The sequence below is a fragment of the Podarcis filfolensis genome, assembly GCF_964270895.1.
Source record: "Podarcis filfolensis genome assembly, chromosome: 4".
NCBI classification, from domain to species: Eukaryota; Metazoa; Chordata; class Lepidosauria; order Squamata; family Lacertidae; genus Podarcis; species Podarcis filfolensis.
In genome coordinates, this window is record NC_139607.1 from 98,237,872 (window position 1) to 98,264,232 (window position 26,361).

At 47.1% G+C, this 26,361-nt stretch overlaps 1 protein-coding gene across 1 annotated transcript in view; it reads left to right on the forward strand.

The window, feature by feature from the left end:
* CHRDL2 (chordin like 2) overlaps positions 1-23,652 on the forward strand; it is a 41,273-nt gene extending 17,621 nt beyond the window's left edge. The window contains exons 5-11 of the mRNA XM_083610016.1: positions 223-316; positions 4,798-4,847; positions 5,521-5,689; positions 7,466-7,660; positions 11,460-11,633; positions 16,122-16,214; positions 22,517-23,652. Of these exons, the coding sequence (XP_083466142.1) occupies positions 223-316; positions 4,798-4,847; positions 5,521-5,689; positions 7,466-7,660; positions 11,460-11,633; positions 16,122-16,214; positions 22,517-22,596 (855 nt within the window). The 3' untranslated portion in view covers positions 22,597-23,652. The remainder of the gene's footprint in view (positions 1-222; positions 317-4,797; positions 4,848-5,520; positions 5,690-7,465; positions 7,661-11,459; positions 11,634-16,121; positions 16,215-22,516) is intronic.
* The last annotated feature ends 2,709 nt before the right edge of the window (positions 23,653-26,361 follow it).

Consider the following 26,361-nt stretch of genomic DNA (forward strand, 5'->3'; position numbering starts at 1 on the left):
TATTATTATTATTATTGGAAAGGCAGGAGTGTACAGGCAGGAGCCTTTTCAGTCAGAAGCTGGACACCCAAGCTCTGGGGAAACGGACGGTTAGACTACTGCAATGTGATGTAGCTGGGCCTGCCCTTGAAGACGGTTTGGAAATGCTAGCTAGCTCAAAGCACATCCGGTGGGGATGTGCTGCTATTGACGAAGTATCTGGATTTCTTGTGTTTTTCTCAGGAAGGCCACATTTACTGCGGCCTGGTGACCTGCCCAGAGGTGCTGTGTGCCTCTCCCGAAACCACGCCAGGCTCCTGCTGCCAAGTCTGCAGAGGTAATATAAGACCCATGATCCTCGCCACATCCCTCGCTCCTGCACCATGGACCTTTGGAGGGGTGGGAAAAACAGCCAGAGATCTTTTATTATTATTATTATTAAATTTTATTGAATACAAAAAAGAATATCAAATAAAAAAAAGAAATACAAAACAAATTTCATATATATAGACATAAATATGATTATTTATACATCTATAAAGCAATATTCAGAAAGAAAGAGAAGGAAAAAAGACTAGACAAAGAAAGAAAAAAGGAATAAAGGAATAAAAGAAAAAAGGATTTAAAATAGAAATTTAGAAAATAGAAAAGTGTTTGCTATAAACAACAGTTCCAGATCTATGCTTGCACACTACTATATATTTCCATCTTGCAAGACATCAACCTTAATTAAAATGTTTTAAAAAGACTTCCACCATTTACACCAAGATCTTGTCTGCTGCCAAACACTGCCCTATGTTAACATTTCCTGGGCTGCCCTGAGAAGGAATTGGTTGTTTGTCTTTTTCTTTTTCTTTTTTTATAATAATTTTTATTAAGTTTTCCATATTTAGTCACATTTTATTACATAAATCTATAACCTTAAGCATTGCTCAAACAGAGCATCGACCTCCTTCCCTCCCTCTTTCTGACTTCCAAACATCTTTAAGTAAATCCTTAGCATTTCTATAACCACTTTTTAACCTTCTATCTTCTTTTAACATTTCACCTCATTATATGTAAAACAGCTCCTTATTTTAACATTACAAAATGAAACATTTGTACTAAGGTCAAAGCCTTCTGGGATATAATATGCAATAAAGAAGGTTTTTAAATATAATTTCAACAAAAAACCAGAAGCATTTTTGTTAGGTTTAATTGGAGAGGAAATTCAGGAAAAAGATGTAAATTTGTTTATGTATGCCACAACGGCTGCGAGGATACTTCTGGCCCAGAAATGGAAGCAGCAGGAACTTCCTACGTTGGCAGTTAAAGATGGTGGAATACGTCGCGTTGGCAAAGCTGTTGGGACGAGACGAACTGTTTCAAAAGGACTGGAGCAAATTTATATTTTACATGAAAGAAAATTGTAAACATTTGAAAACGTTTTTAGGAATTGGTTGTTTTTCCAGCGCCATCTCAAGCTCCTTTGCTCTCCTCCTAGAGGAAGATTATTTTTCCGGGTGGCGCTGTGGGTTAAACCACAGAGCCTAGGACTTGCCGATCAGAAGGTCGGCGGTTCGAATCCCCACGACGGGGTGAGCTCCCGTTGCTCGGTCCCTGCTCCTGCCAACCTAGCAGTTCAAAAGCACGTCAAAGTGCAATAGATAAATAGGTACCGCTCCGGCAGGAAGGTAAACGGCGTTTCTGTGCGCTGCTCTGGTTCGCCCAAAGCGGATTAGTCCTGCTGGCCACATGACCCAGAAGCTGTACGCCGGCTCCCTCGGCCAGTAAAGCGAGATGAGCGCTGCAACCCCAGAGTCGGTCACAACTGGACCTAATGGTCAGGGGTCCCCTTACCTTTACCCAGGAGCAACTGGAGCTGTTTTGCTGCCTGAGGCAGAAGTTTAGGGCAGCAGGCTAGTTTGGGGGCTGCAGGGCAGACCACGTGGCCCCCATTCCTAGCTCCATTCCAACACTACCTGAATTTACTGCCCGAGGCAGCTGCCTCACTCTGCCTCACGGAAGGACTGGCCGTGCCTCTCCCCATCCCATCTGAACTCCTTGCATTTGGTTATATAGGGCAGTGGAGGTAGAGATTCTGTGGCAGGGGTCAGCAAACTTTTTCAGCAGGGGGCCGGTCCACTGTCCCTCAGACCTTGTGGGGGGCCGGACTATATTTTGAAGAAAAAAAATATGAACGAATTCCTATGCCCCACAAATAACCCAGAGATGCATTTTAAATAAAAGGACGCATTCTACTCATGTAAAAACACGCTGATTCCCGGACCGTCCACGGGCTGGATTTAGAAGGTGATTGGGTCGGATCCGGGCCCCGGGGCCTTAGTTTGCCTACCCATGGACTAGAGCAGGCATAGGCAAACACCGGCCCTCCAGATGTTTGGGACTAAAATTCCCTCACCCCAAGCTAACAGGACCACTGGTCAGGGATGATGGGAATTGTAGTCCCAAACATCTAGAGGGCCGGAGTCGATTCCTGGACCATCTGCAGGCCAGATTTAGAAGGGGGATCCAGCCCCCTGGCCTTAGTTTGCCTACCCATGTTCTATGGTTTCTTCAAGTTCTCTCCCTTAAGAAGTTTCTTTCTCCCTCTGTTTGATATAGTGAATAGTTACGTCCTTGGGAGTGAAGGGCAATAGGGTGTCATGACGGACGGGTGTGTGTGGTCGACTGTGTTTCACCTCGGGGTGCTCCTGTTAAGCCCAGAGATCCCAGAAATTTGCTGCCCTCACAATTTGAAAGTTAACTTTCAACTGGGTTAACTCTATGCACACATAACGTTAACATTTGAAATGCAGCACTCGCTTCTTAAAGAACTACACGTAAAACGTTTCAGACAAAACGTTCAAGAAGGACACTGACAAACTGGAACGTGTCCAGAGGAGGGCAACCAAAATGGTCAAAGGCCTGGAAACGATGCCTTATGAGGAACGGCTAAGGGAGCTGGGCATGTTTAGCCTGGAGAAGAGGAGGTTAAGGGGTGATATGATAGCCATGTTCAAATATATAAAAGGATGTCACATAGAGGAGGGAGAAAGGTTGTTTTCTGCTGCTCCAGAGAAGCGGACACGGAGAAATGGTTCCAAACTACAAGAAAGAAGATTCCACCTAAACATTAGGAAGAACTTCCTGACAGTAAGAGCTGTTCGACAGTGGAATTTGCTGCCAAGGAGTGTGGTGGAGTCTCCTTCTTTGGAGGTCTTTAAGCAGAGGCTTGACAACCATATGTCAGGAGTGCTCTGATGGTGTTTCCTGCTTGGCAGGGGGTTGGACTCGATGGCCCTTGTGGTCTCTTCCTACTCTATGATTCTATGATTCTATGAAAGCATTCATTTGCTATCTTTCAAACAGAGACAAGAAAGAAAACTCGATCAATTTAAAAAGGACTGCAAAAGTGCTTTCAGGCCAATAAGTGAAAAATGGGTGTGTGATGTCACAGGCACCAGCCAGTCCATGCTGTGCTCAGTGGCCATCTTCTTAAAGCTGCAGATCCAGTTTTTCTTTCTTTTTTTTAATAATAATTTTTATTCAATTTTAACATATAAATTATAGTACATACCACAAAACTTCATCTCTTATACAATCTTTTTTGGACTTCCATCAGCTCCTCTGATGATTCACTGTTTTAACCACTTCATATGCAATTCCTAAAATCATATTACCTTTAATTGTCTTCACTAACCATCCTCCCCCTTATTATTTTGCAATAATTCTAATAATACTCCTCACAAAACTTCTAGCAAACCTACAAACGTAGTCTGTTCATCACAAATACTTTTCAAATAGTCTGTAAATTTACTCCAGTCTTCCGTGAGTTTCTGGTCCTGCTGGTTTCGAATCCTTCCTGTTAATTTATCCAGTTATGCATAGTCCATTAATTTCATCCTCCATTCTTCTTTCGTCGGTAATTCTTCTTGCTTCCATTTTTGGGCCAATAACGTTCATTTTAAAAAGTAGAGACATCACCTTGCCAACAAAGGTCCGTATAGTTAAAGCTATGGTTTTCCCAGTAGTGATGTATGGAAGTGAAAGCTGGACCATAAAGAAGGCTGATCGCCAAAGAATTGATGCTTTTGAATTATGGTGCTGGAGGAGACTCTTGAGAGTCCCATGGACTGCAAGAAGATCAAACCTATCCATTCTGAAGGAAATCAGCCCTGAGTGCTCACTGGAAGGACAGATCCTGAAGCTGAGGCTCCAAGACTTTGGCCACCTCATGAGAAGAGAAGACTCCCTGGAAAAGACCCTGATGTTGGGAAAGATGGAGGGCACAAGGAGAAGGGACGACAGAGGATGAGATGGTTGGATGGTGTTCTTGAAGCTACCAGCATGAGTTTGATCAAACTACGGGAGGCAGTGGAAGACAGGAGTGCCTGGCGTGCTCTGGTCCATGGGGTCACGAAGAGTCGGACATGACTAAACGACTAAACAACAACAACAAACAACAACGTTCTTGCTGCTGTTGTTGCGTATAAGAACAGCTTACATTCCTTTCTATTTATATCACTTCCTACAATGGCCAGTAAAAATGCTTCTGGTTTCTTTATGAATGTATATTTCAACATTTTTTTCATCTCATTATATATCATCTCCCAGAAGCTTTTCAGTTTTTCACTTTACTTGATCCTGGAGAGGAAATGGTTCAGCTGGACAAAATATAGTGAGTGTGTTACAAAGATGTGCCACCACTCAAATAATGCTTTGGTCAGGTTAGGAATCTGAATGAATAAACAGGACAGGCTAAACTGATGGACCAAGATGTATGCTAACTATGTGAAGCTCCCACCCAGATCTATGCTCTTTCTTTCCTCTTTGCAGATAATTCCTTTGAGAGGTTGATAGAAGAGCCCCAATTAAACAGAGGCGTCGTAAGTAAAGCTTTCAGTTTTCATTCCTTTAAAATACACAATTCATTAAGAGGCATGTTCTTTCGACATTGCTCACTAGCAGGTCGTCTCATGTGCAATAAATGTTATGGGTTCTCAGAATTTGCCGTAATAAAAGGTGATATAGAGAAAGTGGATAGAGAAGAGGATTTTTTAAAATAGATTTATAGTTTTGTTATAGATTCATAGAATTATAGAGCTGGAAGGGAGCCATCTAGTCCCTGCAATGCAGGAATCCCAGCTGAAGAATCCCTCACATAATATTGAAATTGAAGCTGCATTTGGGGAGATTCAGGGCAGATAAAAGAAAGGACTTCTTCACACAGCGCACAGTTGAACTATTGAACTCCTTGCCACATGAGGCAGCGATGGCCACTAAACTGGATGGCTTTAAAAGAGGATTAGATTAATTCACGAAGGAGGAGAGGGCTGTCGAAGGCTACTAGCCTTCATAAGGGTTCTCAGAATCCGCTTTGATTGCCCTCCTGTTAGTCTCCGCATCTCAGGAACTCGAACTCTAAAGAGCCTTTAACTGAATGAGACTAGAATCAAAGTTGGCAGAGACACCTGAGGGTCATCCAGCCTGACCCCGTGCAATGAGATCGCCTGCTGAATTGACTGAATTGACATCTTTCTATGTTGTCTGACTCCGCAGAGGCACCCCCGTTACCACTGCGCGGTGGGCGCCGGGAGCAGAGGATCTGCTGGAGCAGTTGATCCCCCGACGGGCGCCTCGCTGGAACTGATCCCCAAGAGCATCAAGCAGAAAATGGGGAGCGGCGGAACGACGGTCAGAATCATTCTGAAGGAGCAGAACAAAAAAGGTATCATCAGCTCAGGTGAACACTGCGATGCGCTCTAGGCGAGCCTTGTTCCCTCGCGCCTGAAGCTGTGGTCAACGCAGGATTAGGGCGTGTCGGATTTTTCAACTTTCCTTTTTTTAAATAATTTTTTTAATTGGCTTTTTTTGATAATTTTATACATATTTAACATAATCATTTCAAACATTAAAATACATGGTTCTTCTGAACTTCCTTCCCTCCATCCATGGGTTCCACGTTTAAGATTAAATTTGTTGCATCTTTAAATAATAATAAATTTTTATTTATACCCCGCCCTTCCCGGTTCAGAAAACCGGGCTCAGGGCAGTTTACAACAAATTTAAAACACTTAATTGATGCAACGAAAAACAGCATAAAATAGAGTATGAAATGTAAATAACAATAAATTCAGAATTCAAAAATCAATTTAGGGGGGGAATTCCATCCAATAAACATTAGATGATCACCAGGGCTAGCTGGCAAAATTACCGTATTTTTTGCTCTATAGGACGCACTTTTCCCCCTCCAAAAATTAAGGGGAAATGTGTGTGCGTCCTATAGAGCGAATGCAGGCTGCACGGCTAAGCCCAAAGCCAGGACAGGGAGATGGAGCGCTGTGCAGCGCTCTGTCTCGCTGTTCTAGCTTGGGGTTAGCTGCGCAAAGCCTCCGCAGGGCAGTGGGGTGCCTTCACCCTGCTGTCCTGCAGAGGCTACGAAAGCTGTATGAAGGTGGGGGGAAGGCTGCAGCGCTTCCCCCCACCGCCAGCCCCACAAGCTCGGGGGGCAGCGGGAAGGCGGCGCACTGCCTCTGCGCTGCTCCCCAACCTGGTCTTTGGGGCTGGCGGTGGGGTAAAGCAGCGCTCCCCCCCCCCCGCCAGCCCCAAAGTGCAGGTCAAAAGGAACCCAAAGCCTCCGAAGCCCAGCAGGAACTCCCACTGGGCTCCGGAGGCTTCGGGTGAACGCACCTTGAATGCACAGAGCTCTTAAGTTGTGGGTGAACATATCAGACAACACAGCGATTTCTCCAAAGCAGCTCTTTATTTGTAAGCTGGAACAGAACTGAACTGAACAGCAAACATCTCAGCCGGCCTGCTTTTATAGGCAGCCGGCTGCCAACATTGTAGCAACAACAACCCAGGGTTCCCCACCTAAAGTAACTGACGTGGACCTGAGTGAAAACTACATACACGATACTCCTTTTGGCTAGGGTGAGAACTTCAATACATAACAAGAACGCACCTTGTTTTTGAGGGGGAGAACAAGGAAAAAAAATATTTTTTTCCTGTTCTCCCCCTCCTACGGGCCGGTGCATCCTTTTTACCCTTAGTCGTTTAGTTGTGTCCAACTCTTCGTGACCCCACGTACCAGAGCACACCAGGCACCCCTGTCTTCCACTGCCTCCCACAGTTTGGTCAAACTCATCCTGGTAGCTTCCAGAACACTGTCCCACCATCTCGTCCTCTGTCGTCCCCTTCTCCTTGTGCCCTCCATCTTTCCCAGCATCAGGGTCTTTTCCAGGGAGTTCTCTTCTCATGAGGTGGCCAAAGTATTGGAGCCTCAGCTTCATGATCTGTCCTTCCAGTGAGCACTCAGGGCTGATTTCCTTCAGAATGGATCGGTTTGATCTTCTTCTCAAGAGTCTCCTCCAGCACCTTTACCTTTTACCTTCCTACTATCATTAACTTTCCCACACATCTCAAATGGCTTGAACTTGGACTGCACTCTTTATTTTTTTGTATTTTCACCTGTGGTCTTCTCTCTCTATCTCTCTCTCTCCAGCTTGTGTGTACAACGGGAAGACCTACTCGCACGGAGAAGTGTGGCACCCCACGATCCGCCACTTCGTGCTCCTGCCCTGCATCCTGTGCACGTGCAAAGATGGGAGCCAGGATTGCCGGAAGATCACATGCCCCAAGGAGTACCCCTGTGAGGAACCCGAAAATGTGGAAGGGAAATGTTGTAAAGTCTGCCCAGGTAATAAACAGACACACTGACTGCATTTCATGCTTGTGTGTATTACCCCTTTCCTGTATAGGACTGGGGGGGGTGTGGACTAGATGAACCTCAGGGGTCCCTTCCAAGTCTACAATTCTAGGATTCTAGGACTAGGAAGAATACTAAAGCGGGGCATGCACAGAAATGCATATATTCCCAAAACACTAGGGGAAAGATGCATGCCAAAATGTGAATTTTAGGCAACGCTGAATACGAAAATGTGTACGTTAGGAGGAATTTGCACTAAGATCGCAAACTGGTGTGGAAATGCAGAGAATGAACAGATATCATATATTACAAGGACAGGAAGAAACATTACAGACAGAATAATTGCCACACACAGGAAGAACCAGAAGAGAGTTTGAATGCTTCACCTGTGGGTGTATAAATTATTTCATGTGCCGATACGAATGGAAGTCGTTAAAACTGCAGCTGCGATATAAAGGATTGCTATTTAGACTGGAGCGTAATTGGAATTTGTAAGATCTTGGAACGCAGAAATAAAGCAAATCATCAAACCATCAATTCTAGCTCACAGGGGGCCACCTAAATTGTTTAATTTGGCATCTCGGTGATTGGTATTATTAGTTGTATCGTGATTTGGCATTGTTATAATGAGGCTGGGGCCGCGGGTGGCGCTGTGGTCTAAACCACAGAGCATAGGACTTGCCGATCAGAAGGTGGGTGGTTCGAATCCCCGCGACGGGGTGAGCTCCCGTTGCTGGGTCCCAGCTCCTGCCCACCTAGCAGTTCGAAAGCACGTCAAAGTGCAAGTAGATAAATAGGTACCGCTCCGGCGGGAAGGTAAACGCCGTTTCCGTGTGCTGCTCTGGTTCGCCAGAAGCGGCTTAGTCATGCTGGCCACATGACCCGGAAAAACTGTCTGCGGACAAATGTCAGCTCCCTCGGCCAGTAAAGCGAGATGAGCACCGCAACCCCAGAGTCGTTCGCGACTGGACTTAACTGTCAGGGGTCCCTTTACCTTTACCTTTTTATAATGGGGCTTATTATTGGATTATTGTAATTGAAAACTAAAAAAAAAATTTTTTTTTAAATGGAAATGTGGAGAGTGGGAAAGTGGGAAAAATGAGAATATGGGAGCTCGCAAAGCGGATGGATTGGCCCATTCCAATGCAAAGGGTGGGATGCGGGTGGTGCTGTGGGTTAAACCACAGAGCCTAGGACTTGCTGATCAGAAGGTTGGTGGTTCGAATCCCCGCGATGGGGTGAGCTCCCGTTGCTTGGTCCCAGCTCCTGCCAACCTAGCAGTTTAAAAGCACGTCAAGTGCAAGTAGATAAATAGGTACCACTCCGGCGGGAAGGTAAATGGCGTTTTTGTGTGCTGCTTTGGTTCGCCAGAAACGGCTTAGTCATGCTGGCCACATGACCCGGAAGCTGTACGCTGGCTCCCTCGGCCAGTAAAGCGAGATGAGCGCTGCAACCCCAGAGTCGATCACGACTGGACCTAATGGTCAGGGGTCCCTTTACCTTTACCTTTACCTTTACCTTTACCTTTACCTTTACCTTTATCTTTAATGCAAGGATACACCACGGTTTTGTGAAGTCTACAAATCACTGGGTGCAAATGTGGCTCCCGCATCTCTGCCAGGAGAAATTTCACAGGGTTCCCTGATGGATGAACTTTGGGACATGTTGCTTGTATGCAGAGCTGCCACCTCTGAATTAAACACCACTTATTTATAGCTCTGCCCCAGGAAGAAAAGCTCAAGGAAGAGGCCACAGCTGGCTGGGGCGTCCAAGAACCTCGACTAGACACAATAAACCCAAACTTAATTTATTAATTACTCCGCAAGCAAAAACAGAACATTACCAGTGGCGGGTGAAGGAAACACCCTGAGGGCCAGACTACGTCTCCGTGAGCCCCTTGGCAGGCCAAAGATAAACATGGCAGGCGGCTGGAAAACAGGAATGATGCAGGGGGAACCAGGAAGAGTGTAAATGACACCTCAGCGTGGGTGCGCGAAGGAGCCAGCGGGGTGTCACTCATTTCGTCCTGGAACTGGGGCCATGCCATGACCTGAGGCTTTGGCGGAGTGTCTCGCCAGAGTGGTGTATGCTTTAGTTATCTCCCGCTTGGACTACTGCAATGCGCTCCATGTGGGGAAACAGGGCAGGGGAAGGTAGCGTGGTTCATGTTGTTGTAAACAAAAATTGCCCTTTTTCCCTTATGGGGTATCCAAGAGCCCGTATAGAATCCTTACATAGGTTCCCTATTGGTAGGAGAAAATAACAGAGGCCAACCAGAGAATATTGAGAAGCAAAGCAGCTAGTAAGCCTGATCTTTATTGATCTGTTGCAACAGGGTGCTCCCCTCACACGCAGGAGAGGAGGAGGAACCCAGAAAAATGGCGTGCAAGGCCTTATAAAGACTTTTGAAATTGCCACCCTGTAGATCAAGACCACCCCCAGAAACATCATACATACATCACAGAAGGGGTGTAACCTAAGACCACCACTCAGATACATCATACCTACATCACAGAAAAGGCGGTCTTAAAACAGAAATTTGAATGTTGTTTTTCTCCTGTCGTTGTTTATCTCCTGTCTGGCAGGTTGCTTGATTGGATTGCCTGGGGAGCCTGACCAGTCTTTTGTAATGATAAATACTTAGTTCCTGGGCCAGGTCACAGGCTCACACCCTATTTATATATTAAATGTGCCCTTAAGACAGGATTTGTCAGGAAAGAGACAATGGGGAGGTTTCCCACTTTGACCTTGCAGAGAAAACATTTGCTCAGTTTAGGAATCAAAATGGTTCCAGGTCGGTCTTCCTGTGCTGATCTATGTACATGCTTGGTTGGTACACTTATGAACATTACCATATATCTAAGACCTCAAAATTCCTATCACAATATGAAGGAGTGCAGAGGCGGTGTGGGCAGCGGGATGAGCCAGGCTGTCAGGAGTTCAGCCTACACTTGAGTAGGACCCTGGCAGAGACACATTCCCGACTGGCATGTTCCCTCCCTCCTGGTCGATCGTTTAGGAGCTTCATAAGCTTTCTTCAGTCATCACAGTGACCGATGCCAACAGAAACCGGCACACTTAGGGATCTGCAGAGTTTGCACATCTTGCGTGACAGACCTCAGCAACTCAGCATTTTGGCTAATCTACCTTTATTTACATATAAACACACACGGAGCACGGCAACATGGCTCCCTCTCTCTCTAGCATCAGACAGCAAAGAGAGAAAGAACAAAGGACAACAGTCCCACTTCATGGAACACAGTAACACAAACATCATGTCTCCGTCACTTCCCACTCTGTGGAGTCAAAACGCATACCGTCATGTGAAAGACAACAATCCCATGACTGCAGTCATGGAGCAGGAATTCTAACAGGCTCCGTGCAAGGCGGTGGAGAAGCAAGGGAAGGAGGGAGGGGTGCTGGGGGCAGCAGTTGCAGCGTGTAGCCTCGAGCGTGTGGGTCTTTTGAGGTAGAGTGGATGGGGGGAGCAGTGGTAGAGTCATGTTTATTATGCGCAGAGCTTGGGATGCAAGCACACACCACACAGCCGAGGAGGTGGTGTGTTGCGGAGCCGGCAGAGAGAGCTCTGGACTGCGGGAAAACATCTGGAGTGTTCCCGCCTCCGACGGGCACCCGAGGCAAACCGGCACCAAGGCCCCGCTCCACCTCGCTTACCTCCTGCTCTCCCCTCCCCAAACTCTCTGCCTGGCACCCTCCACGGCTTGGCGCCCTGGCTTGCAGCGCCACTACGCCCAATGGTAAAGACGTCTCTGTTTGTGTGTGCTTTTAGAGGACAAAGAGGCGCCCACCGACAGCGGGGTCGATACCACCAGATGCCAAGTGTCCGTCTACATGTTTGTTCCGTCCTCCGCCTCGGAGAACCCCAAAGAGAACTTGAGGAAGATTGCGATCGAGCGGGAATCCTCGGAAGATGTCGAGATCTACATCTGGAAGCTCGTGAAAGGTGAGGAGCTCTTTCGAACCTGCAGCGCTCTCGCTTTTGTGCAGCTGGGTTTTGGCCTTTTAATGGGTATTATGAGTTTCATCTATTTATTTCGAGGACTTATACACAGTCTTTCAACCAAAGCATTTTCTCTTTTTTAAATAATAATTATTATTAATTTTCCATTTAAACCTGTTTCATTGAATTCTTCATCAGCCAATTAGTTCAACACTTGTAAGTAGAGAGATATGCAATTTCTTCATTAACCAATCTTTTTTCGAATAGCTATAGACATCAGAATTGGACATTTGCTGATTATACAAAGCTACACAGCCTGCTCTCCGCTGGGTAAAGTCTGGCACTGTGATTCATTTAAGGACTTTCAGAGACTTCGGTTTGTTAGTTTTGATGTTTTGAATTATTCCATAAAGTTTTTCACGTTGTTATTGTTTCTGCCCATCGTGTTGCTTTTAATAGAGAATCAGGCAATAACCTGGAAAGTAAGATTTACTTACTTAGAATCTGGCCCAAATATAAGCCGCACCTTTAATGCAGCAGTCAGATTGGCCCTAGAACAATAGGATTCAGAATGCAGCAGTCTGATTGGCCCTAGAACAATAGGGTCCAGAATGCAGCAGTCTGATTGGTCCTAGAACAATAGGGTCCAGAATGCAGCAGTCTGATTGGTCCACAGGAGCCACCCAATCCAGCTCCAGGTGGAAGGGAATCCGCAACCTGATTGGCCTACAGGAGAATCCCGGAATTAGCCAATCACGTGGGGCCCATTGTGTAAATAATGTATATAAAGCAGACATTCTGGGGGAACTTCCATTCCTCCTCACCACTATGAGCTGAATAAAGAGCACGAAATCCACTCTCGACTCCGAGTATATTTCACAACTTGAGAGTCCAAACTCAAAGCTACTCGGAAGGAGGGGGTGATAAATACTTCGAGAGAAACAAATGCTTTCTGGACCGAGAGAGCAGGTCACCCAGTTCCTTGTCATGTTTGACCAGTGATATCGCTTACAACCTGCCAGCGGTGGAGGCGCTATGTTTGGGGGGGTTGCCTGTTTTATACGGCGTTCGTTGGGTGGTCCCTAGGCTGGAGGCCGGAGGAGAGGAGCCACCCAAAAGGAGTGATGTGGAAAGAAAGATTCTGGGCAGCGGAACAAGCCGAACTGAATTTCAGGTTTTCCCAATGAGTTGGCCTCCCCAAAAAATCACGTACAGAAGGTTGGCATGTGAGAGATTGTCCCAAAGTCGCTCGGCGAACTTCAAGGCCAAGACAGGATTTGAACCCAGGACTCCTCAATCCTGGCACTCTAACCGCTAGACCACACAGCCCTCTGGGCTTGATAGGAGGCTAATGGAGCACTGTCCCCTCTCCGCCTGCCACATTGCAGTGTAGTGGTTGGGCTAAGGTAGGATGATGGTTCTGGGGGTGGTCTTCGACTCCAGGATGGACAATTTAAAATGTCTATATAAGGATGGGCACACCTTTGTTCTGGGTCTTCCTCCTTCTCCTCCGTGTGGGGGAGAACCCTGTTGCTACAGTTCACTAAAGATCAGGCTTACAAGCTGCTTTGCTTCTCAATATTCTCTGGTTGGCCTCTGTTATTTTCTCCGACTGATGGAGAACCTGCAAAGGACTCCATAAGGGCTCTTGTGTTCCGCATAAGGTAATAAGGGCAGATTTTTGTTTATTACATTATCATTATCATCATCATCATCATCATCATCATCATCATCATCATCATCATCTTCATCTCTGGATCCATCCGAAGTCTGAGGGCCCATTTCACAGAATCGCAGAATTGTAGAGTTGAAAGGGCCCTCAAGGCGTCATCTAGTCCAACCCTCCGCAATGGAGGTTGCCTCTGTGTGGATGGGGGTCCAGGAGTGGTCTCTCAGAGCAGGGCCCAGACCCCCAAACCGTTTTTTCTGAGTGCCCCAGATGTTTCTCAGTAGGTAATTAATTTTGGGGAGATCGAATGGGAGTAACCAGGTAGGATATTTACACGAGGAAATAAACTAATTGAATATGATTTTATCTAGAGTTGGGGGGGGGCTGTTCAGGGGGTGATAATGGAAGGGGAACTGAGTTTATTTGGAGCGGGATCTGTGGTGAAGTTAATTGGAAGGCCCTGACCTAAAGTAATCTGGGGTGGAGCCCCAATTAATAGGAGACTATCTGGCAAAGGGCTGGATGTAAATATCAGTTGGCATGCCTTCTGTGGCATGCAAATTATGGATCTGCATTGTGTACGTGGGAATTAGCATATGCAAATTCCATGCAAAGTTGTGCCCCGAGGCTCCAGCCCCAGATCTTTTATGTGCCTAGCAAATTGCCCCTGCTTTAAGTCTCTTGGCAGGATTCGCCTCCGTGACTCAATGTGGGCGCCCACCCTCTCTCTCTCTCTCTCTGACGTTCTCTCTCTCAGAAAAAAAGGCACCTCAGTCCGTTTTCCTCTCCGCTTTAAACAATTGACTCAATGGCAGCGGCACAGAAAGGCGCATAAATCTGCAGACAAATATTTTTATATTTCCTGTTTGAGCCACGTTTCAAAACGTCGGGGGATTAGCAGAAACCCAAAACCCAGTTGCTGTGTCTGCCAGGACGGATGAAATATGTACCACGTTTGGCCAGAGCTGTGGAAAAAAAGGGAAGGGCAGAGAGGAGAAGGTTTCTCTTAGATAGGAGAAGGGATGAACGGGCAAAATAAAATAAATGTCCTTTTCATGCTCCGTGTTACAGCAGGGCCAGAGCTCCAGGTGGTTTGACAATAGAGCCAAAGAGTCATAGGATTGTTGGAGGGGGTCTCCAGAGGTCATCTAGTCCAGCCCCCTGCAATGCAGGGATCTCAGCTGAAGCATCCATGACTGATGGCCACCCCAGCCTCTGCTTAAAAACCTCCAAGGAAATGGTTTGAGGCTGTTCTTAGGTTCGCTTCCAGCGACATACCTGAGGCCGGGGAGTTGTCCACACACGTGACAGAATGAGGTGGTCGAATCCTGGCAAGGCAGCATGGCCTGTGCCACTTCAGTCTGCATAAGAACATGAGAAGAGGCTGCAGGATCAGGCCAGTGGTCCATCTAGTCCAGCATGTGGTTCTCACAGTGGTCAACCAGAGGCCCATTGAGGTGTTAAGCCGTGTGCCAGGCCAGGGGCGAACGAAGGCATTGTGACACCCGTGCAGGGCGTCGCTACGTAGGGTGCATGTGCAGCATCGCTACGTACAATGCTCGATCTGTACATAGTGACGCCGCACATGCACTGTACATAGTGGTTTGCCAGCGGCAACTTCTAAAACTTAGCAGAATTTTACATTCCCCTTTTAAACGCACAGCGGTTAGCTTGTTGCAGGCTTGTTTAAGCTTCTCAATATTAGATTCCTGGTAAGGTAAAGGTGCAAGTAGATAAGTGCAAGTAGATAAATAGGGACCGCTTTCTAGCGGGAAGATAAACAGCGTTTCCGTGTGCTGCACTGGTGCTGGCTCGCCAGATGCAGCTTCGTCACGCTGGGCACGTGACCCGGAAGTGTCTTCGGACAGCGCCGGCTCCTGGCCTCTTGAGCGAGATGAGCGCGCAATCCTAAAGTCGGTCACGACTGGCCCGTACGGGCAGGGGTACCTTTACCTTTTTAACGTAAAGGTAAAGGGACCCCTGACCGTTAGGTCCAGTCACGGACGACTCTGGGGTTGCGGCGCTCATCTCGCTTTATTGGCTGAGGGAGCCGGCGTACAGCTTCCGGGTCATGTGGCCAGCATGACTAAGCCGCTTCTGGCGAACCAGAGCAGCTCAGGAAACGCCGTTTACCTTCCCTCTGGAGTGGTACCTATTTATCTACTTGCACTTTGACATGCTTTCAAACTGCTAGGTTGGCAGGAACAGGGACCAAACAACGGGAGCTCACCCTGTTGTGGTGATTTGAACCGCCAACCTTCTGATGGGCAAGCCCTAGGCTCTGTGGTTTAACGCACAGCGCCACCCGCATCCCTTTAGATTCCTGGTAATTTCCCTTATATCCCTCTTAAAAGAATAGACACGCCACAATCTTGTGTAAAGTATATATAAAAGAAGTTTACTCACACATTCAGTTCACAGATGGATCCCTGAAGGCAGACTTAGTTACAAAGTATATACATGTGGAATCTATCCCATATGGAGAGAGTCCCTTTGTCCTCTGTTGGCTGGAAGCATCTCTAGCTAAAAAGCTGCTGCTCCAACGATGGAGGAAGTCAAAGAGGGGAGAGTATCCAGGGTGCCTTGTCCTTTTCTGTTACCTGGACAGGTAAGGTCACACCCACCTCTAATCACATGTAAGAGGAAGTAAGTCCCAGCCCAGGAGGAAACAGGAAGTTCTGACTGGCTGGACCAAACATCCCCTTGCATGTCCACTCTAGGAAAACAAGGAATGTTGTACTTGACTGCTATCTATGTATTCCATCCCACATAATTTTCTAAACTATGCATCTGTTTCTGGTTCTTGTTTTTTTTTTTTGCAGGAATCTTTCATTTGATCCAGATCAAGAAGGTGAAGAAACAAGAGTTCCGGCAAGAAGTGCAGAACTTCCGACTGGTTTCCAGGACAAACGAAGGTATGGCTGACCCAAGCTGAACTTTCGAAGGTGGTGTGGTGGTTCGGATTGGGTCTGTTTGGGGCTTTGCCAACACAGAATCCCAGAGAGGTGGTGGTTTGGTAAAAATGTTGTTAACTCCAGCGAAAGGAACAACCAAACTTACAAAAATGTATTTAATTCCCCCTCCCCTCTCCATTGAAGCGTAAAGGTAAAGGTAAAGGGTCCCCTGACCATTAGGTCCAGTCATGGCCGACTCTGGGGTTGCAGCACTCATCTGGCTTTATTGGCCGAGGGAGCCAGCGTACAGCTTCCGGGTCATGTGGCAAGCATGACTGAGCTGCTTCTGGCGAACCAGAGCAGCACACGGAAACGCTGTTTACCTTCCCGCTGGAGCGGTACCTATTTATCTACTTGCACTTTGACATGCTTTCGAACTGCTAGGTGGGCAGGAGCAGGGACCGAGCAACAGGAGCTCACCCCTCGCAGGGATTCGAACCGCCGACCTTCTGATCGGCAAGCCCAAGACTCAGTGGTTTAACCCACAGCTCCACCCGCGTCCCTTCCGTTGAAGCATAGCTGTCAACTTTTCCCTTTTCTTGCAAGGAATCCTATTCGGAATAAGGGAATTTCCCTTAAAAAAAGGGAAACGTTGACAGCTATGCGTTGAAGCAGGAAAGATGAGGTAGGATTGCAAGACCAGTGGTGGGTTTTGGTTTTTGGGGGGGGGATGCAATAAAATTCAAAGACAAGATGCCTTGAAACATTTGGCTTTCTTAGCTGTTGAGATTAATGCACACCCCTCCCAGACACTTTACTTTCTGGTACAGCTAACAACATCGAACGGGGGCTTCTTGCAAAACTAAGCATGCCATGCGAGGCAAAGCCCTCTTGGGAGTCTACCACTGAGATTCCAGGTTGGGGGGCGGTGTGCCTTGTGCGTTTGAATGCTCCCCAGTGGAAAATAACTCCTGGCCTGCAGAACACTAACACGCCAGAGAAAGTTTGGAGTCTTTTGGTTAAGGAGGGGGGGGAGAAGATGCCTGGGAATGATAGGGCAGCCTTAGTCAGCCTGGCGCCCTAATAATAAATAATAAAAATAATAAATAATAATAATTTATTATTTATATCCCACCCATCTGGCTGGGTTTCCCCAGCCGCTTTGGGCAGCTCCCAACAGAATAGTAAAAACACGATGAAACATCAAACATTAAAAACTTCCCTGAACAGGGCTGCCTTCAGATGTCTTCTAAAAGTCAGATGTTTATTTCCTTAACATCTGCCAGGAGGGCGTTCCACAGGGTGGGCGCCACCACCGAGAAGGCCCTCTGCCTGGTTCCCTGTAACTTGGCTTCTCACAGGGAGGTAACCTCCAGAAGGCCCTCAGAGGTGGACCTCAGAGTCCGGGCAGAATGATGGGGATGGAGACGCTCCTTCAGATATACTGGGCCGAGGCCGTTTAGGGCTTTCAAGGTCAGCACCAACACTTTGAATTGTGCTCGGAAACGTACTGGGAGTCAATGTAGGTCTTTCAAGACCGGCGTTATGCGGTCTCGGTGACCGCTCCCAGTCCCCAGTCTAGCTGCCGCATTCTCTGTTCCCAAACAAACACTTCCCCAACCTGACAAGCGCCGGAAAGGAACGGGATGTGGGGCGAGCTTCAAACCAGCTGCCCTTGCAGACTTAACCAGGTGTGAACACATCGCCTTAAGATAGATAGATAAAACTTTATTCGCATTAGCCAATGGCCATAGCAACAGTAAAACATTACAGTATATGCAGAAAAGGAAATTTGATATAAGAGCACAATTTAAAGTCCTGAATCAGCCTCAGTTAGTGGCCCCCAGTTCTGATTGCCCCTGCTATGAACCTAGCAACCTTTGCTGTTATCTGATAGAAGAAAGGCCATTGTGGCAGTGGTTGAGCGCCCTGGGATGGTTAGTACGAGTTGGGTAATTATCTCATTCCTCAGGTCTTTGTAGAGAGTGCAAGACAGGAGGACGTGTGCCGCTGTTTCGGTGCTACCATCTCCACAGGGGCAAAGAGGTTTCTCAGGCGGGATCTTTTGGAATCAAGTACCGCAGATGGCAAAACATCCAGTCTTGCAAGTGTAAAAGCACGTCTGTATTTTGGGATAAGTTTGTGCAGATATGGGGCCAGAGAATCAAAATGGAGAGGTGGAAAATGAACATACCAAGGGCAGAATTTCCTTATAGTGGCCAGGTTGTTCTGATGCTCGATATCTTTTAGACATTGACCAATTAGACTGTTTGCTTTAGTAGGGCCCATCGTGAGTAGGTGTTGTGGGGACAGGCCACAAGAGTGAAGTTTTTGATAGACGGTTTTAAGCCAGGCACTTTTATGGGAGCCTTGAAGTACTAGGGATAGTAAACCGGGGGGATTTGAGTTTAGGCGGAGCCAGAAGTTAAGAGTTCTTTGCCAAGTCCGTACTTCTACTGAAGTATGCCTTGCCTTCAGTGTGCTGAAGAGCCAGTGTGGTGTAGTGGTTAAGAGCGGTAGTCTCACAATCTGGGGATCCGGGTTCGATTCCCTGCTCCTCCACATGCAGCTGCTGGGTGACCTTGGGCCAGTCACACTTCTCTGAAGTCTAGTTACAGATAGGTAGCCGTGTTGGTCTGCCATAGTCAAAACAAAAAAAAAAATTTCCTTCCAGTAGCACCTTAAAGACCAACTAAGTTAGTTCTTGGTATGAGCTTTCGTGTGCATGCACACTTCTTCAGATACACTGAAACAGAAGTTGCCAGATCCTTCTATATAGTGAGAAGGTGGGGAGGGGTATTACTCAGAAGGGTGGTGGGAATGGGTGATTGGCAGATAGCTGTGATGAGCCTGTTGACGACTCTTTACGACTGCAATAGGTCTTACAGGAGCTTCTCTGTATTCAGCAGCTTCTCTGTATTACTACAAAGGAATTTCAGAAATAGACTGGAAAGAGAAGCTGCTGAATTGCAACTCATTACCAAACTTAAAACCATGGAGAGACCTGGTCTGAACAAAGACATTGGATTCTTATCTCATTATACATGACAAAGCCATTTTTCACCTTCTCACCCCTTGCTTTTTCCTGTAAGACCTATTGCAGTCGTAAAGAGTCGTCAACAGGCTCATCACAGCTATCTGCCAATCACCCATTCCCACCACCCTTCTGAGTAATACCCCTCCCCACCTTCTCACTATATAGAAGGATCTGGCAACTTCTGTTTCAGTGTATCTGAAGAAGTGTGCATGCACACGAAAGCTCATACCAAGAACTAACTTAGTTGGTCTTTAAGGTGCTACTGGAAGGAAATTTTTTTTTCCTTCTCTGAAGTCTCTCAGCCTCACTCACCTCACAGAGTGTTTGTTGTGGGGGAGGAAGGGAAAGGAGAATGTTAGCCGCTTTGAGACTCCTGAAAGGGAGTGAAAGGCGGGATATCAAATCCAAACTCGTCTTCTGCCTCCAGTCTCAAAGCACATCGCCTTAAGCTCGCAATTTGTTCTGTTCTGCGCCCTGTTAGTCACTGGACTGCTGGACGTCTTTCTTCCATCTCTGCACTTTACGGGACATCAGAAGCTGCCAGAGACACCCGCTCGCATTTCGTCAAGGGCGGGCCGGGGGTTACGAAACCCGAATCACATCCCTTCCCGAGTCTGTAGAGCTGCTTGGTGTCTAATAATATGCAATCCATCTGGCATTCTGGGAAGCGGAAGATGTGTCAGACGAATCTATTCCCCCTCCCCATATTAAAAATAATCCCCCATATTAAAAATAGCTTCTGGAGCATTCCTGGAAGATATGTAAGTGTTGTTACCAGAAACTGCAAGGACAGACTTTGCTTTCCTGTAGGAATCATTTGTTAAGATTGCTTAAAAGGCCAGCAGACAGATACCTCTCTAAGGTTAGCGATTGTGTCATGGCTGTTCCAGAGCATGAAAGAGGCAGAACGTCATTAAACTCTGGGACTCGCTCCTGCGCATAGCTGTCAACATTTCCCTTTTTAAAGGGAAATTCCCTTATTCCGAATAGGATTCCTCGCAAGAAAAGGGAAAAGTTGACAGCTATGCTCCTGTGGGAGGCAGTGATTTCCACCAAACTTTAAAAGAGAACTGGATAAATTTGTGGAGAACAGGACCATCAATGGCTTCTAGCTATGATGTGGCTGTGCTCTGCCACCATAGCCGGGAGACAAAAACGCTCCTGAATACCCCTTGCTGGAAAATACAGGGGGGGAGAGGGCTTTTTTGTGAGAATTTTCTGCTGCGGTCTAAACCACTGAGCCTCTTGGGCTTGCTGATCGGAAGGTCGGCGGTTCGAATCCCCGTGACGGAGTGAGCTCCCGTTGCTCTGTCCCAGCTCCTGCCAACTTAGCAGTTCGAAAGCACGCCAGTGCAAGTAGATAAATAGGTACCGCTCTGGCGGGAAGGTAAACGGCATTCCCATGTGCTCTGGTTTCCGTCATGGTGTCCCATTGCTCCAGAAGTGGTTTAGTCCTGCTGGCCACATGACCCGGAAAGCTGTCTGCAGACAAACGCCGGCTCCCTCGGCCTGAAAGCGAGATGAGCGCCACAACCCCATAGTCGCCTTTGACTGGACTTTACCATCAAGGGGTCTTTTACCTTTTTACCTTTTGGGCATCTGATTGGCCACTGTGAGAACCATAGGTGCCAACTCTAAGGGGCCCAGGTCCCTCCGCCCCCCCCCCCAATAAAATATTTGCAGTAGGGGTCAATGTTGAGAACAGTCTCTTGAAGAGGAGACTGATCACAGTTTGTCAAGGTTTCAGTGACTGATAGGGAATTCCCAGACATGTCCTCTTTTGAGGGGGAGGGTCCTATATTCTCATCTGGAGGGAATTTTACATTTTAAAGCAAATGTCCTGGATTTTGAGTTTTGCATGCACCATCAACCCCGCCCCCCCCAATCTTCTGGTCAAGTTGGTGCCTCAGGTGAGGACAAGTCGCTGGACCAGAAAGACTGTTTAGTCTTCTCACCTTCTTAACGTGGAGGTTCGATTTAGGTGTTGCAGAAAGATCTCCTGTCTGCCATGGATCTGTTTGACACCCACAGATGCCCATGACCTTCCCATATCTTGCAGCAAGTTTCCATTTAATGTTTGCATAATAATAATAATAATAATAATAATAATAATAATAATAATAATTATTTATTTATACCCTGCCCATCTTCTGGGTTTACCCAGTCACTCTGGGTAACAGAATATTAAAAACACAGTAAAAGATCAAACATTAGAAACTTCCCTAAACAAGGCTGCCTTCAGATGTCTTCTAAAAGTCAGATAGTTGTTTATTTCCTTGGCATCTGATGGGAGGGCATTCCACAGGGCGGGCGCCACCACAGAGAAGGCCCTCTGCCTGTTTCCCTTAAACCTCACTTCTCGCAGGGAGGGAACCACCAGAAGGCCCTCGGAGCTGGACCTCAGTGTCTTTGGTCAGCTCGAATCTAGAGGCAGGCTTGGAGAGGCCCTTGGCTGAAACCTTGGAAACCCACTGCCAGCGTGGTCCAGCCTTTGGCAACCTGGTGCCCTCCAGCTGTTTGGCACTACAACTGCCCTGCCAAGTGCCAGGGCTGGATATACTATGAAACTCATGGAGCTGCAGGTTCTGGGCCCCTAATCCTGGAGCAGTCCCAGAAGCAACATGAGTCCATATCGCTTTAAAAAATTGGAGCTGGTAGACCCAATCTGAGTCGCGCAACTCGAATGGGTTATTTTTGTTGTTGTGAAGATTTCAGCAATCTCAAAGTCTGAGAGCCAGCAGCAAAGTTGTTCTAAAGGGGGTTGCGATCTGTTCTGGAACAACTCCATTGAAGACGATATTGATGGCACCCAACGTTGCGAAGGGGGCCGCCATGACAATTGAAGCTTCATGGTCCCCAAAATATAGGTCCACCACGGCCAGATGCAATTGACAATACTGGTTGGGAACGATGGGAGTTATAGTCAAGGCATCTGGAGTTTCACCAGGCTGCCAAAATCTGGTGTTGGCAATACCAAGCTAGGTTGTTTCAACCTAGCCAAAGCCATCTTCCTGCGTTCCTTATAGAGGGCGTGTGGTTTGCGAAGGAATAGATTCATTTCGCAATAGGAGGTTCATCTGCAGGAGGAGATTCTCATTTACAAAAGGTCACACTGCAATAAATTAGTATTTAAAGTACCAGAGGATCCTTTCTCTTTGCTAGCATTTTTTTTTTTTGAGGATGGGGGGTGGGGGAGAGATAATATTCTATAAATAGTTTATTGCCCTTATAGGGTATATGTTTCATGGGAATAGTGAGTAATGAATATCCTTCTATCTTCTCTCAGCTTATTGGAACACGTTCCTGGTGCAAGGCCCAGAGGCGAAGATCTCTGAAAGTCCGGACAGAGAAATTAAGAACTTGTAAAAGAATTGGGGGTGGGGGGTGGAGTCTATTGATATTAATATATATGGGGGAAAGTTGCCTTATTGAGTAAACTATCGCCGCAGAAGCAGGAAAGACAATCTACAACCAGCTTTGTGAAAATGCCAGCAAATTAACCCATGGGAATGAGGACAAACAATATGGCTGCTTGACTTCAACACTCTAGATCCTGCTGATGCAACCAGCCAAATGCTGCAAGAGTGAATGGATGGCTCTTTCGCCTGCTTCCTGCTAAGGGTAGTGGGGTTGGGGGGAGAACCAAGAAAAGATGCTTTAACCTTTTAGGGGAAGGGGAGACTGAGGGGCTGCCACTTCCTATAGAGCACATAGGAAACCGTCATAATAGAGCTTTGATTCTGCTGTTTCACCAATTGTTCTGGGATAGCAAAGGGCAAATAGGAAGAGGATTTCCGTTGCAGAAACGGAATATTTTTCATTTGCCTCCCAGCCGCTCTGTTGGAGTCTCTGTGTTGCTTGAGGTTTTGGGTGCAACCAAGAATTGATGAAACTCCAAACTCGCAAGTTTTGTCATCCGATGCTGGACTTTGAAATCTGAATTCAGGAACTGGATTCCAAATCCCAAAATTCAAACGATCTCCCCTGGATACTTTGACGAACTGTGCTTTAAAAAGCCCATTTTCCTTCTGCCTCTCATTTGAATTTTGAATGTAAACCTTATGTCAAGGGCTTTTTGTTTTGTTTGGGTGTCTGGCGCAGAGGTTGGCCAAAATTTCCCCACCTTGGCATTCCGCAAACTCATCCCCATTCCCCCGCTACCTTACCCTATGAAAAGCGTTCTTCAGAAAAGCAGTTTGCACAACCCACCAAGGAAGATAATGACACAACAACATTCAAAACAGTAGCAATTGCACCTTTATTCCAAAGTCAATTGAAACTACTTAGTTTATTCTTTTTATTTATTAAATTTGTATACCGCCCTTCATCCATAGATCTCAGGGCGGTTCACAGCATAAAAACACAAGACAAAAATAGCAAATACATAGCAAAGCAAAACAATAACCCCCTTCCCGCTGCCGCCAACCCCCCAAAATCAGCAAAATGGATGAACTCTCTCTCTCTCTCTCTATATATATATATACACACACACACACACACACACACACACACACACACACACACAGAGTGGTACCTTGGGTTAAGAACTTAATTCGTTCTGGAGGTCCGTTCTTAACCTGAAACTGTTCTTAACCTGAGGTACCACTTTAGCTAATGGGGCCTCCCACTGCCACTGTGTGATTTCTGTTCTCATCCTGAGGTAAAGTTCTTAACCCGAGGTACTATTTCTGGGTTAGCAGAGTCAGTAACCTGAAGCGTCTTTAACCCGAGGTACCACTGTATAGATTTCAGATATATACATTTCACTCATTTTTCAATCAGTTCGATATTTCAAAACTTGACTTCCTTCCCCCTCTTTCTTCGGTTCCTTCAATTTATTTTTAAAATCTTCCGCATATCCAAATGAGCAAAATGGATGACCCACTGATATCTGTTTTTCAAAGTCTGATGGTGGCCATTTACTCCTCCAGAAGCCCCACTCTTAGTGCCCTCTCCGTAATCCCAGAGGCGGAGCAAGATGAGGGGCAGCGGTCTGCCCCAGGTGCCATCGCTGAGGGGGGTAACATCGCCACGGGCGGTGTACCCCCAGGATGCGTGCTGACACTGAAGCACCCCCCCCCCGGGACGCATGCCAACGCCGCTAGCTCCGCCTCTGCCCGTCCGTATGGGCACCATGCAGCGCGGCCCGTTCCTAGCCCGTATGGGCACCGCCCTGCGCACCCCGCTGGCCGGTTTGCCCCACCCCTGGGTGCCCTGCCCCCGGTGTCTGAGAGGCTTCCTCCGCCACTGCGTAATCCCACTGAGCGATATCACCCACTTTGGGAACCACTGAGCTAGATGGGTTTTAAAAGAAACCCTCTAACGTTTTACCATAGAACCGTAGAATTTCAGAGTTGGAAGGGAATTCAAGGATCCTCTAGCCCAGCGGTTCTCAACCTGTGGGCATAGCTGTCAACTTTCAGATTTGAAAATACGGGATCAGCAGCCTCGAAAATAAGGGATCAGTAGCCACACCTGTCCCGGGGACAGTCTACGGGATATCTAACAATAGCAGCGGGAAGCAGCGGGAAACAGCGCTGGAATAAGGGAATTTCCTGCAAAAAAAGGGAAGGTTGACAGCTATGACAGCTATGCCTGTGGGTCCCCAGATGTTGTTGGACTACAACTCCCATCATCCCTAGCTAGCAAGGCCAGAGCTCAGGGATGATGGGAGTTGTAGTCTGACAACATCTGGGGACCCACAATTTGAGAACCACTGCAGTCTAGTCCAACCCCCTGCAATGCAGGAATGTTCAGTCGTCCCGTACGGGGATCGAACCTAGAACCTTGGCGTTATCATTACCAGGCTCCAACCAACTGAGCTATCCATGCTCAGGTTCAGCAATTGTCCTACACGTGCAAACTACCTAGGTGCATATGCGCTGTATATATATATATATATATATATATATTTAAAAATGGCAGAGCTGGTAAATGCTGCGTGGAAGAATTGGGACACATCATGTCTGCATTCTGCTTCCACAGTCAGAGGCAGCCTTGCTTCTGAATCCCAGCTGCCAGCAAGGGAGAGGGCTCCTGTGTTCGAATCCTGCTTGCGGGCTTCTGGCTGGCCACTGTGAGAACAGGATGCTCGACTAGATGGGCTGTTGGCTGGCTCCAGCAGGCTCTCATGTTCTCAAAAGTGGTTCAGCCCTTCCCACTTGGAGTTGTTGTTTAGTCGTTTAGTCATGTCCGACTCTTCGTGACCCCCTGGACCAGAGCACGCCAGGCACTCCTGTCTTCCACTGCCTCCCGCAGCTTGGTCAGACTCATGCTGGTAGCTTCGAGAACACTGTCCCACCATCTCGTCCTCTGTCGTCCCCTTCTCCTTGTGCCCTCCATCTTTCCCAACATCAGGGTCTTTTCCAGGGAGTCTTCTCTTCTCATGAGGTGGCCAAAGTATTGGAGCCTTAGCTTCAGGATCTGTCCTTTCCGTGAGCACTCACTCCTTAGGAATGGATAGGTTTGATCTTCTTGCAGTCCATGGGACCCTCAAGAGTCTCCTCCAGCACCAGAATTCAAAAGCATCCATTCTTCGGCGATCAGCCTTCTTTATGGTCCAGCTCTCACTTCCATACATCACTACTGGGAAAACCACAGCTTTAACTATACGGACCTTTGTTGGCAAGGTGATGTCTCTGCTTTTTAAGATGCTGTCTAGGTTTGTCACTGCTTTTCTCCCAAGAAGCAGGCGTCTTTTAATTTCGTGACTGCTAGAAAACCCTGTCAGCTGTCCCCATGTTTAAAACCAGAGTTTCCCCCATCACTCGCCTGTGCCTGGAATGATGGCGGTTTTGGCACCACTGGTCTTGCACAGACTGTCTACACTGTGCACTACGGTAGTGGTTTAGTACATGGTTATATCACATTTATAATCTATCTCACACCGTTCTCTGCTGCACTCAACTCAACCGAAAGATGCATCTTCCCAAGAACCAAATGTGGTCCATTTGTCACAAGAGGAGAGCGTGCACAGGGACTTGCACTCACCCCTGTCCGTTTTTGGGGGGAAAGGTTCACAGTCTGATAAATGTATTTATGCCTGTTTTGATTGGGGGGTGTTTGGGGAGACATCTATTTATTTGGAGATGCGTATCTCTGTCTTGTAGATTGGAATAAACTGGTTTCTGA